Here is a 15,083-nt window from a genome sequence, read left to right as displayed (position 1 = left end):
AAGTTCTTGTGGCAAGGCAGCAGCTCCTGCCATCTTGACACTGCACTGCAGAGTCCAAATATCCTAACTGGTTGGCTGTGGCTTTTCATGCACCCTTCATAGAATTACAGAATCACAGAATGGTTTGGGTTGAAAGGGACCTGAAATATCATCTAGTTCCAAACTCACTGCCATGGGTAGGGACATCTTCTACTAGGCAAGTTACTCAAAGCCCCAGCCAGCCTTGCCTTGAATACTTCCAAAGATAGAGTTTACCAACTCTGGGCAACTGGTTCCAGTGCCTCATCACCTTCTCAGTAAAGAATTTCTTCCTAATACCTAAACTAAACCTACCTTTCTTCAGCTTAAGGTCATTCTCCCTTGTCCTGTCCCCACACGCCCTTGTGGAAAGTCCTCCACCCTTCTTGTAAACCCCAGACCTGAAGGCAGTATTCCAGGTGGGGTCTCACAAGTGCAGAGTAGAGTGGGAGAATCACCTCCCTTGACCTGATGGCTACACATCTGTTGATGCAGTCCATGATACATTTGGCTTTCTGGATTGCAAGGGCACATTGTTGAGTCATGTTGAACTTTCTGCCCACAAACACCCTCAAGTCTTTCTCCCCAGGACTAGTCTGGATCCATTTTCCTCTCAGACTGTACTTGTGCTTGGGATTGCACTGACACACATGTAGGACCTTGCACTTGGCCTTGTTGAACTTCATGAGATTATACTAATTTGGATGCTAAAATAATGTTGATTGTTTTAATCTCCCTTTTCAATTAAATTGCATATTTAACAACTCTTCTATTAACAACAGCCTGATCTATGACAGTATACTATGCATTCTGAAAGTGATTTTGCATCTTTTCGGTCTCAGGTGCTGCACCAGAAACATTAAATGACATTGACATTAAATTATTGTATGCAACTGGGTATTTTGTGACTCAAGTAGTGCATTAGTGTGTGCATCTGTGCATTCAACTATCTCTGTCTTAAAAATGGCTTGGAAAGAAGAATAAAAGAGGTGGTTTACATACGCTGGCAGCCCAGGGGGTCACTGCCACTCAGCCCATAGTAGTTTGCCCTGCACTTGTCACAGCGAGCACCCTCCACATTCTCCTTGCACGGGCACCGGCCCGCGACCGTTTCCAGGGCGGGGTCTGTGTGACTCTCGCAGGCACCGTTGTGCAATGTACCCTCTGGGTCACAGTTGCATGCTACAGGCAAGGTCAAGGAGACACATAAAAAAAGCACATTTAGATATAAGCATGAACGTGCAACTCTAGAGTTGCTGGTAATCCTCCTTTGGCTTCGTAAGGACTTTTAATGCCAATTAATTGCTACAATTACATTCCATGCATTTCCCCCATCCTTTGTTAATGCTGAATTTAGCTCATCTTTCAGAAGAAGGGCTTTCATGTCTGAAAGACTACTTTTCTTGCATATGGCAGGTATCTAGCAAAAGTTATTAATCCTCGCATAATTTCGTACCTCTTATGTAAACCCTCAAGGTCACAGAATCAACACCACTGCTGCAATTTATATTTATATTGATGTCGTTCAAGGAAGATGATAGCTCTGTTGGATTTCTGAACTTAGCAACGAATTAGAATATACAGGTCCTCCTGCAATTCTGGTTTGAGAATAGTGTCATGCAGCTACTTTTTAAGGCAGTTTGGGTGTTACAGGCTTGGTAACATTTTTACAACCGTAGGAACATTTAAGTACCAGGATGCCACAGGGTTCCAAACAGAGAACCAGAACCACCCTGTTTTGTGTCATTCTTAGAGAAGCTGAAAAGGGAAGCTTACGGAGGCATGGCTGAGGGTCTGAGATGACTTTGAGTGGATCCTGGTAAAAGAAACGTTTGCACCGGTCACAGTGTTGCCCAGTGGTGTTGTCTTGACAGTCCTCACAAACCCCACCGCTGACCCCACCGCTGGCCTGGTATGTGGCCATGTCAAAGTGGCATCTGCTGGCGTGGCCATTGCAGTTACAACCTGAAACCAAAACAAACAGCATGACTCGTGTTGTGGTCTGACCACCACTGTTGTCTATTGTTTACACAGGGTTACTGGTTACTTGTATGATTTCAGTGCCCCAAAGGATTATAGCTTCCCAGGCCTTGTGCGTTACAGCTGGGGGAAAACACTGGAGTCTTAGGACAGAACTGGGCCCTAAACTTGGAAAAGTCTCCATGCAGGAGACTGTGCCTGATATGCAGCAGAGAATATGGCTTCACCAAAGAAAGCTTTAGCTGAATATCTGTTACAGATCTTAATACATTATTCTTGTATATTCCACATTACTAACTATTGTGGAAATAAATAATTTAGCCTTGTCGGAATTCTTTCACTCATGTGAAAGACCCTGTGCAAATCAATGAATGATCTTTTTTGCATTAGGTGCTTTTTTCCCCTATGTTTTTTTTGTTGGTTGTGGTTTTTTCTTTTAGGTTTTGGGTTTTTTTGTTTGTTTTGTTTTGTTTTGTTTTTTAAAGAAAAATATGAAACAGTTCTACTTGTAAGGTAGCACAGCACCTATTTTCTGGATGAGGCATGGAAAAGTCTCCCTCCCTGAATCCTGGTCATCCCATTGTGCATTGGACTGGGATTGTGCTACATCCACTCCCAGCTATTAAAACAGAAAATACCATGTTTGAGTTACGTTTGCAAGCATTATTTTCTGTCCCTTCAGCTGGCCTCCAGGGAGCATCATTGTAGAAATCTTTACATCTTTGACAAGACAAGCCTTCAGTGTTATGGTGGCAGATACATCTCCCATGGACCTGCAACACAGTGAGAATGAGAGAAGGAAAGAGGAGAGGAGAGATCTGCTCAAGGTACGCCAGCAAGTTCAGAAAAATTCAAAGCTCGTTGGCTCCCTCAGCTGACACAATTCTCAATTATTTGAGTAAAAGGTCTGGAGAATACCTGCAAAATTTAAGCAAATAGTTTTAAAGCCACTGAGCAACACTTAGAGGAAAAATACTTATAGGGATACCAAAGGAGACTTTAACATTTTACTTTCTCTCTCTCTTTGCCTACATCTTCATATTGAGACACATATTTTCCAGGAGAAAAACCTCTTGTTCTCAGAGGGAAAGAATTTGCAATCACATGCCTGGAATTTTTAATAATCCATTTTTCATGGGTTAGCTTTGTATTATCAGCTATTCTTTGTGCCAATGCCTTCTTTCCCACTGCAGAGCCCCCAAGCCCAGCTGGAGCATGGAATGCACCCAACAAGTGACCATTCAAGCCTGCACACACCATAGGCTACTTACTGCATTACATTTGCACCATTACAGCTCTGGTATTTTGCTGCAATTATCAACATGTCTTGTCCTGGTTGCTTTTGAAACACCACCCTAGTGCCAAAAAAAAGAGACAGCTTCTGTGCGTTCCAAACCAGGGCTTTAAAGGAAGAATCTGCATTGAAACATTAAAGAATTTGCAGTTGCAAGTGGTCAATCCAAACATTATCAGAAATCTTTCTATCTCTCCCTCCCTGCATCTCTTCCTTCTCATAAAATACCAGGTAGGGACTGCCCTTTTTGGAGAGACCATTGATGACGCACCATCCCAGACTGATGGAAAACATCTCCCCGCAGATTCTGCATGGAATCACACTGGCTGGCGTGGCCATGGCAAAAGCAGCTGCCCCGCACAACCATTTCATAGATGGCATAGTAGTACTTCTCAAGGGGATCACTGTGCCTTCTTCCAAGCAGAGCATCCCCAAGCGTGTGGAGTTTAGTAAAATTGATCCTGAGGTTTGTCAATGTAATGAGCTCTGGAAGGAAAGAAGAGAGATCAAGAGCCCAAGCTCACTCTAAAATGAACAGTATGAAATGTTCAGCTTGGATCAGTCGTTCAGGAATTCTGCCACAGTGAAGAAATAAAGGAAATGATCTGATATTGGCCAAGACCAGTAATGTGTACAGTGCCAGACAGCTGGGTAAGCAATAGCACCCTCCTTGGTATGGCTCTGCATTTTCCCAGCCACTGGACTCATGGGTTCATGTACAGCTCTGGGATTGCTCCCAAAAAGCAGTAAGGATTGGGCCTGATTCTGGAAGGAAAGACACTTTAGCTACATGGATCAGCTTTGTAGAGCTTTACCATTTGCCCTCAGGGGCTAAAGAACAAGACTGGCCCCATTTTATTTATTAAAACATGTCACCCTAAGATCTCTAGGTACCTAATTTTCAACATCACTGACTTACACCAGCTGAACTGTTGACCCTTTCAGTGTACAAAGCAAAAAATACCAAGAAAATATCTCTGGAGAAAACAGGTAGTGTCCATACCTTGGATATAGGGCACATATGGATTTTCTATTTCAAAGCTTGGATCCAAAGCTTTTAAAACAACCTGCAAAACAAATAGATGCAGCTGTAGAGATGGGATGACCACACACCAAAAAGATCAAATGACAGGCCCCTGCCTTTACCAGATACAGACAAGAGACCTTCAGCTCCAGTAAAAGAATCACATATGATCTGCACTCATACAAACACAGACACTTGGCAATACCTCGCCTTCAGTGGAGGGCTCAATGTCTGAATATCTTGAATCACAAATGATGTCTCCCACACTTTTTGCTGGACCAGAAGAGATGTTGGGAAAAGAAGCTGCACAATCATGTGCAAAATATCTAAACACTTTCCAGGTCTGACCAAAATCAGTAGAGCGCTCAACCAGCATTGCTGCAGGTCGAAATGTCTGCAAGAAACATTTCAATATTCTTAAGCAGGCATTGGTAAAACATCTCAGGGGTTGTTATACTGATATTCCTCTTTGGTGGTTGGTAAAATTTTGTGTTTGGGATCTTGTAGGCTCATAACATTACTACTGTGCTGGTTAGTGAAAAAGCCAGATTATTCATTAGAACCTCTCTGTGGCAAAAGGGAAGGCTAACATTCCATATAGATACAAGATTACTTTCGAAATAAGAGTTTGCCATAACAATGTAGGAATTTTGTTTAAAAACAAAAAAAAAATGTAGCCATCTGGATCATAATGGATATGCACAAGAAGAAAGAGCAACAACAGTTCAGATATGTCCTAAATTTTTAGTTTAATTTTGCTATTTATTTTTTCAGCTTTAATTCTCAGATTTATAGAAAATAGGACCAGAAGGCATATGAATAGGAAGCTAATCAGTCTATCCTCCTCCCCTAAGGCAGGATCAGCTATAACTTAACCATACTTGACAGGTGTTTATCTAATCTGTTCTTACAACCCGCTAAAGATGGAGCTTTCACTGCCTCTCTAAGCAATTTATTCCTGTGGTTAAGTAATTAGTGTATAACATTACATAAAAGCTCTGGTAAAAGATGTACCTTAAAGGTCAGGATAAGATGGCTGAACTGGAATAAAGTTTCTAGGTCCAATCTAATGCTGACCTGGTCAATGCCTGAAAAGAGAAGGACAATGAGGAGCACAATGCATACATTGAAGGGGTTGGTGAGGCAGTTTTCCCATGGGGAATTTAAAGATGCCTTTTCCAGCACAGCAGTTAGACTCCTTAGGGCATACCCTGTGTACAAACCTGACGTGTGGCTGGACTGCTCTTTCTGGGGCAATACCATGTGCTGCCTTCCTGGCACTGTCAGTGGCAACGCTGAAAGTCACTGAGACTGCACAGTGTGGTTAAAGGTCTTGTTCAGATAATTCAGATGGTAAATGATGGTGATGGTAAGGTTCTGGGTTTATGTGTTTCTCTATCCAGTCAGGTTAATTTTTTTAAAATATATTCAAATAATTTACTTATTTCTAAGGGGGAAAAAAAGAAATTCAATAACACTGTGAGGATCCTTCATGTTAAAGAGAACTGTTAAACCTTTCTATACTGCCAGACCTGAAATTTGTCATGAGCAGAGCTACTACACTAGACATCTTCCAAAACTGCAAAAAGTATTGAAAAAACCTCCACAATTCATACATTCTCTGTAGAGAGTTACAGGAGCTCAGCCAATATCCCTATTGTTCACATCTGCATGCAGCATCCCAGGGCTCCTGCTGACCAGGCTGTGCATGAGACTTCAGAAGAAAGATGGGGAGAACTGTTGCCTGATAGCCTAAGTTCCTGTGGAAATAGACACTCAGGAACAATATTAACGGAGAAAGATAGATGGTATACCTTTATTGAAAGGTTTCAAGGTGCACACCCAGGGTCTGTGCACACACATGCACAGGCCCACACATGCACACAGACATGCACACCCATGACTAGGGATGTTACAGCTTTTATAACTTCTCCAGCAATTAACATATGAGACCAACCATGACTCTCATTTCCCTCTGTTTCCCACCCATAGGGGTCTTCGGAACTACCATTTGGAAAAGTTCCAGAACCTCCAGGCCTTCTTCTTGTGTTTTGTCTTCATACTATCTATAGGTGGTTTCTCACAAACACATGGCCTTGGCAGGGCATGAGAAAGCTCACGAATCCATGAGAAAGAGCTTTAGTAACTCACCTAAGATGAGAACAACCTAGGAGAATCCACGTAAGTTATGTAATCCCAAAAATCTACAAAATATACTAAAATCCTTAGTCATCAGAACAAGGAAAGCTCCTCTCACAGCTGGCCCACAGCCTTATTGGCAGTGGTGTCCAAAGTTAGTGACAGATCCTTGCTAAACTCCATGAAAAAACAAGGTTTATAAGTTTTCAGCTGGATACTCAAAACAAAGGTAATGTATTACCTTACTTTTTCCATAGCTTAATTTCCATTCAGTCCAACATTTTTTACATATTCACTGGATGTCAAATAAGATAGATTAAATGTTATTGCTCCTAGCATAGTGCTTTAGACTATTTTTAAAGGGTTATTTGTGTTTTACACATTGTCATTACATTATATCTGCAGATAAATGTGGGTTTTGCTACAAATCATATTTCTCTGAAAGCCAGACACTCTGTGGAAAATACATGGTCTTCATGCATCCCCATGGATTGCCACAGGTCCTCTGGCCACCTCTTGGAGATATTGTGCTTTAAAGCCTGTCCATAGAAAAATAGACTTTTTGAAATCCTATACTGTTAAACACAAATGGGTTTAAATCACTCAGTATTACTGAATCAAAGAACAGATGTGGTTTTGTTTCATCTCTTTGTGAAAGCAATATGGTGAATGCCAATTACACAAAGAAATGTCATGGCAACATTTTGAAGTAATATTTTCTCAAAGAAACTTACCGTTTTCTGACTGCCACCACTTCTGTTTCCTCTCAGGCTCAAACGTTGTGATAACATTTTCAATCATGTGACTGTTGTGCTGGGTATAGGGATTATATGGGTATCTGGAATCACAGAGAAAGCACTTCTGTTCAGCCTAGAAAACAAAATGAGCAGAATAAAAGATTAACTTTGTCTCTTCACTAAAAATCAGGTGGATGTACACATATTTATGCCATTGAATGACTGGAATCTGTCATATTGCTTTGGGTGCCTGTGCTTTTAATCACTCAAGTGTTCATATACAAAGGATGAGTCCAAGAAAACCATCACATGCACAGAGTATGCACAAAGTAAGTGTTGGTCTTTGTCTGCCATAGGTAGTCCATAAAAATTACACTTTTGCAGTTGTGGAGAAGGTATATCAGTAAGAGCAGGTACAAGGTAAGTAGCTGATCTGGGCTGACACCAACCCTCTGACCGCTGTCAGCACATTTTGTAGGTATAGGGAAACTGCAGAAATTTAAAACCAAAAGGAGGAAAATCTGGATATCAAAAGTGTAAAAGGGTCTTGTTTTAAAATGTTACAAGGAGAAAATGAAGGCAGCAATGATTAGCAAATATCTCAGTTCTAAATGAGAGGCTTTTGTCTGCAAAAGGGATTTGATAATAATGGTAAGGAGCTACTATTCAAGGTGGTAAGTGAGAGATTGAGTGGGACACTAAGGAAAGGTGACAAAGGTAACATGTTGGGCTGGGACGTGTCCTGTGCTGAGCCATGTGGACAGCCTGAACACCACAGGATCACAGCTGGCAGGGCCCCAAGGAAGTAGGGTGGAGAGGGGTGGATATACTACACAGACTGACTCCATGAGATTCGGGCAGAGCTTGAGTGCGAGGACTCAAGGATAAGCCACAGCAGAAGATGATGCCCAAGCTGTGTGCCTGGCTGGCAGGGATGCTGGCAGGAAGAAGAGTGGATGACACTGCACCCCAGAGGGAGATGAAGGAGGAGGGTTCAGTGCCCACAACTGGGAGGTTGGAAGGGATGCTCCTGAAAACAGAAAGTGGCAGGAGCTGGGCTGGAAACAACCCAGAAGAAGATGGATAGAGAGGCATTCCACTTGGCATACTCAAGATCCAAAGAGAAGTATTGGGAATGGTTGGTACATCTTTGTATTATTAAATCACTTGAACTTTATTCACATTTAAATAAATAAATAGCTAGCTATAGATTTGCAGGTATGGTACAATTCATGTGTTTTAAACATTATTATAAATATTCAGCCATTCTATAACACACTTGACAAGTATATGAATATCCAATTTAGAAGATGAGAGAGAAATACAAAAAATACCCTGTCATCTCATTTCACAAAGCTCTGGTAAGAAAACACTTCGCAGGACTGCACTTGCTCTTGGTTTGTATAGATGCATACAATACAATACTTGGTTAACTTATGTTTAAGATTGCTCCATAAAAATCTGCTCCAAAGGACTAGCAGGTATGTCCATACCAGACATGTCTGCCAGGTCCCATCTGCCTCTCAAGTGCCAGTTTTTTACTCTCTTCAATGCTGAGTCCCCTTTCTTTTCCTTTCAAAACATGTGTAAGGAGTAAATCCAATCACAGAGCTAAAAAACACTTAACCTACATTTAGAAACAAAAAGACGTATTAAAGATGGAAAATTATTTGCAGTGCTTCTTTTCAAACACAAAGCAGTTGAATTCTATTTTTTTTCCCTATGACTTTTCAATAAAACATCCTAACTGAGTCCTGGCTCTTGATAGGTTGCCATGTTGACTAATACCCACTTTCACAAGTCGGGTTTGCTCTTGTCATGATGCCTGATGCAGGCCATCAAGAGGGGAACTGGGGGAGGAAGAACTTTGCGTTACAAGATGAGTGATGCAAAGCTTCCTGGCCTGCCTCCAGCAAAGCATTCAAAATACGCTGGTGAGAAAGTGAATTGAATCAAGGAGGACTCTGATACACTATAGGTGATACACACATTTAAGGCAGGCTGATGGAACAGAACACACTGCCAGAGCATAAGTCTCTCTCTTTTGAGCTCTTCAAAGCAGATTTGCAGTTTTCACCCTCTTCAGGAGACAGCCACCAGGGGTCAAGATATGTTGAAGCAGCATTAAATCACAGGGATTATTGCTGAACAGCTGCTCCTTTTCATGAGTTTGTATTTACATAATTCAAAGGATGAGTACAGGCAAGTGAAAATATTAATTTTTTATTGCTCTTTGATCTCCTCATAAAAAGCAAGACTAAAAGGCAAGCATCCAGCTGAAGGGCCAGAAAGATGATTCAGGGTATTTCAGCAAAGAGGTATTTACGTTTTGCAGAAACCTGTGGTTACAACATGCAACTTGGAGCAGTGCCAGTGCCATTTCTGGAAATCTGTCACACCATTTAGCCAGAAGGTCACAAACTGTAATTATTTTCAATTGCTCAGAAATTAAACTGTATTTTAACTTCCTCTTCAGCCTAAGCTGTTATTTAAAGAAAATATTTCTATTTGTGACAATTTATTAGCTCAGTGGGACCAAGTCCTCCAGGATGCACAGGAGGGGAATTCCCATTTCTGCCTGACAAAGCTCCCATACATTGGTCCCCCCCATCACTGTGGCCAGAGAGTGAGAGGGATCCCTCTCACCAGCCACATCTTGAATCTGCCAACCACCCACGTGGCCAAAGACTGGACTACAGCATTGGGTCTTCCCTTTTCAGAGACAGCTTTATGCTTTCAGAAACACTGGTCTCATTGCAGATCAAAAGACATGAGAAGATATGGTGTCTCTTAACAGGCTCTCTCAGGTTTCAACACTGCATGGACATGTCCTGCAGTGAAGGTCCACCAAGGCAGCACCTGCAGCCTGTGGGACCTGACTCCTCCAGCACTCATACACACACAAACCATGGTCTTCACTTCTGAGGTATGAGTGGGAGGAAGACTTGCAGAGCAAAGCTCCTTCAGAAATCCCTGTCCTCAATCCCTGTGCATCTCAGGGATGTTCCTCCCCATTGCAAAGCTACACATCACCACGGAGTCTGTTTGCTGCCAAACCCTCCATATGTGCTGCAGCATGGCACAGCCTTCCATCAGACTTGTGTCACAGTCTGATGATTATTCAGACAACTCCCACAGAAACTTCCTAGTCTGGGCAAATTCCCTGTACAGATGAGAATACAGTTAGTAAGCAGAGTTAGCTAATTAAAAAAAGAAGGAGGAAACCAACCTCTAGGTAGCCTATAATGCAGTACTTCTGAGGGCTGTTTATCCCACAGGTTGACGAGGCTGTCAGCTGCTTGCTCCGACCCTGGAGGAGGTCCCCAAGAGGCGGGTGGCAGGGCCCAGCATCACAGTCATGCTGGGCATGCTGGGGTCTTATCAACACTGAGCACAAAAGAAGATCAAAGAGAGATTAAACTGTTTCAAATACCCAGCAGTATTCTCTAGACAAAATCAGTAAAATCCCAACACCAGCAGAAAACTAAATTATCCTTTGCCTGAACTATTTTTGTCCTTTGTAACACCTTTTTTGAAGAACTTTGGTAATGAATACACCTGCTGCAAAATAATCATAAAAAACATAGCTAACATATTGCAAATCAATTATAAAACTTAAATTTTCAGCACATTATTTTTCAGTAGAAATGCCAATCTGCCATGAACAAAAATGTTTTATGTTTCCTACTCTGGCATACCTATTGATAGCATTCCTACAGCAGAATCATAAGCATTTCAATTGACTCTGTGAGCAGAGTCAGATTTGGATTAATTCTGCTGATTTCTGTTGATTTCCAAGTGATGGATATCAGTGGATCCAAGACCAAGAGTGACATCGAGGTCCCTCATTTTATCTGTTAATTTGCAACAAATCCCTAGTCCAGTGCTAGAACCCTCAGTTCAGACCCCACTGAATTGTCATTAATAATTAAACAGAGTAATTCTGAATTCTGTAAACAATTGCCGGACTTTTTAATTTATTTTGTCTCAAACAACTTTAAATATTTCCCCCATTATATTAAAACTTCCCTTAGAGGGCTTGTCCTTTTAAACAAGTTCTGTCCTGAAATCCTGAACAGGAATAGGTACCTTGGAGGCTTTATCTGTTCAGCTTTACTTGGCTCAACTTGTTATGAAAGGAGCAGTTAACTCCAACAATTGACACCTGAAGATCCCACAGAACACTAGAAATGGTAATGCAATTACAACAGTGAAAATACAGCCCGATTTGACGGCCAGATTTCAGTCTGTGGCTCAGGCTATAATTCAGATGATGAGATGCTTGACTCTTTAGGTGCAAAGCAATGCCTGTGTTTGGTTAGCCAGCTCTCTTTATTTATACAGATCCACACACATTATTCATTAGTAGATATTGATTGCCCCTCTTGGGACCTGATCAGAGTCAATTACAACATGTAACTTTTCTTTGCATTTAAAGCTTTCATATTGCTCGTGGGTCCTTGGTAGGAGAGTGAGGAATAAGGACTCACTGCCATGTTTCTCAATAGCGTTTTCTTAAAAGAAGCACTCTAGCAAACTCTTGGAGAGATACATAATCATGTGATAATATTTCAAAATTGGCCTGAGTAACTGTAGCATCTGTACTTACTGAGGTGTATCAGGATGGCCAATCCTAGCCTCATGCCTCTCTGTGAAACTCAAACTGGCACCACTGCAAGAGAAGAACTGGTGGGTCACTTGGTGCTCTGCTCTAACAGGGCACCCCTTGCACAAAGGGATACCCAGACCCAGCCCTTACTGAAGTGACAGAGCTATAATACAAATACAGAGTCTAAAAGAAAGCCCTGGCTTTGATTTATTTCTAGATAAAGATCTCTTATGTTGGAAATTTTGGCACTGAAACTGGGATGAAAGAGAGGGACACCTCATAAAGGCTTTCAGAGTATTCTCTGAAAACATTCATACTTACTGTAAAATAAAACCAGAATGCTATCAGCTAAAATAATGTAATATTCAAATACAAGTGACTTAATCCTAACTAGATTCAGCAGGGCTGTTTGCAGAGATCTCATTTTTTCTCTGGAGGTTCTTGTTTCTTTTTATTAACTTAAAACAAAGACACAGGCCCTAATGAAGACACTACTTAGAAATGCCTGATGGCAGGTTCTGTGAGTTTTGTCAGAGACAAGATATAACTGTCTTAAAGTGTGTTGACGAAAATCAGGTAATGGCAGTGTCAATGCAAAAGACTTACATAGGGGAACCTCAGCATGAACCCAAGGGAGGTTCATTATGGTCTTGTGCCATCCTTCCTCTTCCTACTTACCCGGAGGAAAGTGGAACTTGTCAACACAAAACCTCTATTGGAAGAACAAAAGGCAGCCATGGGTATAAAAAAACAACCCAGCATCCTCCCACCAAGTAGACTCCCAAACCAAACCTAATCCCATCTTTGCACCTTCCACCTCTTTCTCCATCTGTAGGCACCAGTGTACCCTGAAGCAGCTCTGGCTGCTGAGGCATCCCTGTAGGAGCATGCCCAAAGTGCCACTTCACAGCTCTGTTCTTGCTCATCATTTTCATATCTCTGTGGCTGTGATGAATGAGCTAAGATGAAACACCCCCCCAAAGTAGGAATAACGTAAGCAAAGGCAATCAAAGCATTTCAGATGTTACTGGCTCCATGTGGGCTTGGTTCACACAGCTCTATACAGCACACAACAGCCATACCTAGATGAGTACTTTAGCAGCCACAGGGAGGGAAAGCTATCAAGGATCACCAGGCTTTTATGATGATTCAGCTACTCTCACCTGCCACACCTGCAGAGAGCCTGGCATCTGACAGGTAAATGATGCTGGTGAGCACCCATGCAGCTGTGCCTGGCTCCCTAGCTACAGAGAGAGCTAGCCCCAGATCCACTGTCCAAGCCAAAACTGAACGTTTTCACACTGTGTTGGACTTCAAGTTTATACTCTGTCAGAATAATAGACAGAGATGATTTAAACTGCAACCACTGTAACAGCACTGTAGTGAAATACAGGCATCCAAGGTAAGAGTGTTCTTGGCAGTTACACATCCCAATTCCTACCCTAGCACCATGACATTCAATACCAAGGATATTCTTTAAATATGACTCCTTTTAACAGAGAAACAAGGATGAGCAACCTCCCAACATACTTTAATTCTATCCTTAGGAGGAAAATTAAATACTGAAGAGGTCTTACCTGGGTTCCAGGCAGCCAAGTGTTGCAGCTGGAAATGAGCACAACTCACTGAGGGAAGCAAGCAAAGGCAAACCTTTGCGCTTCAGCTGGAGGAGAGAACGTGTCCCCCGAGGCACCAGGGTGTAGGTGAGAATGAGACCCAGCCTGCAACCTGTCAAAAGCTTGATTTGTGAACTCCTTCTGCTTCTGGCATCAGCAAATATGTTCACTGAAAGATAATTGTGACAGGTTAAGTTCATGGCAGAAAAAGTTCATGCAACTGAAAACAGAAGGCTGGGATTCTTAAAGTGCTGGCAAACAACACTATCTGTTGTTTAATGAAGCATCTATTTAGTTGGTCTGGTTTGAAAGTACACATCAAAGTTTTTACAGCTACTCAACATAAGAAGTCTAGTGGCACTGGTTTATCTGAACACAGGCTAGAAAGGATGGCCCCACACAGAAGGCCTTGAATGGTCTGGAAGGGGTGATTTGGGGTTCTGAGGTGACTGTAAACTTGCCTACCAGACAGCTGTGATCTCACCTATGTGGAATATCGAGCCAACATCGAATTAGTTCAAGCTCTGGATCATTGCTGTGAGCACTAGATTTTTCTCAATTTAAAGCTAAAGACAACATGGCAACTTAAGTCACAGCTTTGCATTTTAGCACAAGCTTTGCCTGTAAGTGTCCCTGGCAGCAAGCGCAGGGCAGGCTGTGTGGCTTATGGCATAGTTGTGGGAAATGCAGTGATGAAGCAGCTCCAGAATGGTGTTCACCAACTCATACATAGAACTGGCTACTGTTTTTTGGTGTCTTTGTTGAAAGCTGTGGCACTGTGATTCCAGTTTCCGAAATTGCAGGTTGTCTTGATACACATTTATTGTTGTGATATATTTGTTACCAATTCTCCTCCAACTGCTTGTAAGGTTTAATTTATGATAGTCCATCAAGTGTCATCACATAAGCAGAAGGTTTTCTATCTGTGCAAAATATGATTTATAAATTAATCATTGCTTTTCTTTTGGTAGTTCCTACTCTTTTGGTAAAAAAAGGTATGTGTTCTTTAATCCTATTGCAATGCTCAGTGCTAAGTGTCCTCTGCCATTACTATGATTGTTCACTCTAGCAGAAATAATTCTGATACTTAAATTTTTTGAAATTATTTTCCTCAAATGCATGTGGTAATTACTTGTGAGAGACTTTTTTTCAGGTTAATTTAATATGCATTTGGTTTCCACTCATGCATGATTAATTATTTTACAGATGGTTTATATGTAGTGGGTTAGAGTATTAAGAAATCAAAGACTAAATGATATATTAAGATATTAATTTTACTTTTTATGTGTAAGCAGTATGTCAAATGCTGTCTGAAAGAGTGACATACGACTGAAGATACTATGCTTATTATGATGCTACTAAATTATAAAATGGTTGACATTTTATTAACATATATGGTAGGGAATTCAGAATTTGTTATAGAAAAGTTATGTGAGAAGTAAATATCAAGGAAGATTTATTTGCAGAATATAACCAGTCCTATGTTCTGATTTATGTAGGACCCCAAGCAAGAAGTTTTTAAACTGCTTGAGGCAGGGATTAAGAAACTTCTTTCTTGCTTCTTTAATCTCTCCACTGGTAAAGGATCTGGATTTATAATGCATCACTCGTCCCATGCTGGCTGGAGGGTAGATAGCACTGGTGTGTGATTTTTCAAGTCATCACA

General features: G+C 41.4%; 1 protein-coding gene across 1 annotated transcript in view; it reads right to left on the bottom strand.

The window, feature by feature from the left end:
- LAMB4 (laminin subunit beta 4) overlaps positions 1-13,468 on the bottom strand; it is a 42,494-nt gene extending 29,026 nt beyond the window's left edge. The window contains exons 1-12 of the mRNA XM_071552611.1: positions 13,379-13,468; positions 12,480-12,513; positions 11,802-11,864; positions 10,422-10,579; positions 7,190-7,325; positions 5,331-5,404; positions 4,522-4,710; positions 4,296-4,359; positions 3,564-3,778; positions 2,651-2,771; positions 1,795-1,983; positions 1,021-1,200 (exon numbers count right to left, since the gene is read on the bottom strand). Of these exons, the coding sequence (XP_071408712.1) occupies positions 1,021-1,200; positions 1,795-1,983; positions 2,651-2,771; positions 3,564-3,778; positions 4,296-4,359; positions 4,522-4,710; positions 5,331-5,404; positions 7,190-7,325; positions 10,422-10,579; positions 11,802-11,835 (1,360 nt within the window). The 5' untranslated portion in view covers positions 11,836-11,864; positions 12,480-12,513; positions 13,379-13,468. The remainder of the gene's footprint in view (positions 1-1,020; positions 1,201-1,794; positions 1,984-2,650; positions 2,772-3,563; positions 3,779-4,295; positions 4,360-4,521; positions 4,711-5,330; positions 5,405-7,189; positions 7,326-10,421; positions 10,580-11,801; positions 11,865-12,479; positions 12,514-13,378) is intronic.
- Positions 13,469-15,083: the final 1,615 nt, after the last annotated feature.

This window comes from Pithys albifrons, chromosome 3, assembly GCF_047495875.1.
Source record: "Pithys albifrons albifrons isolate INPA30051 chromosome 3, PitAlb_v1, whole genome shotgun sequence".
NCBI lineage: Eukaryota > Metazoa > Chordata > Aves > Passeriformes > Thamnophilidae > Pithys > Pithys albifrons.
Note: the sequence above shows the minus strand (reverse complement) of the source record. Positions and strands in the feature narration are given on the sequence as shown.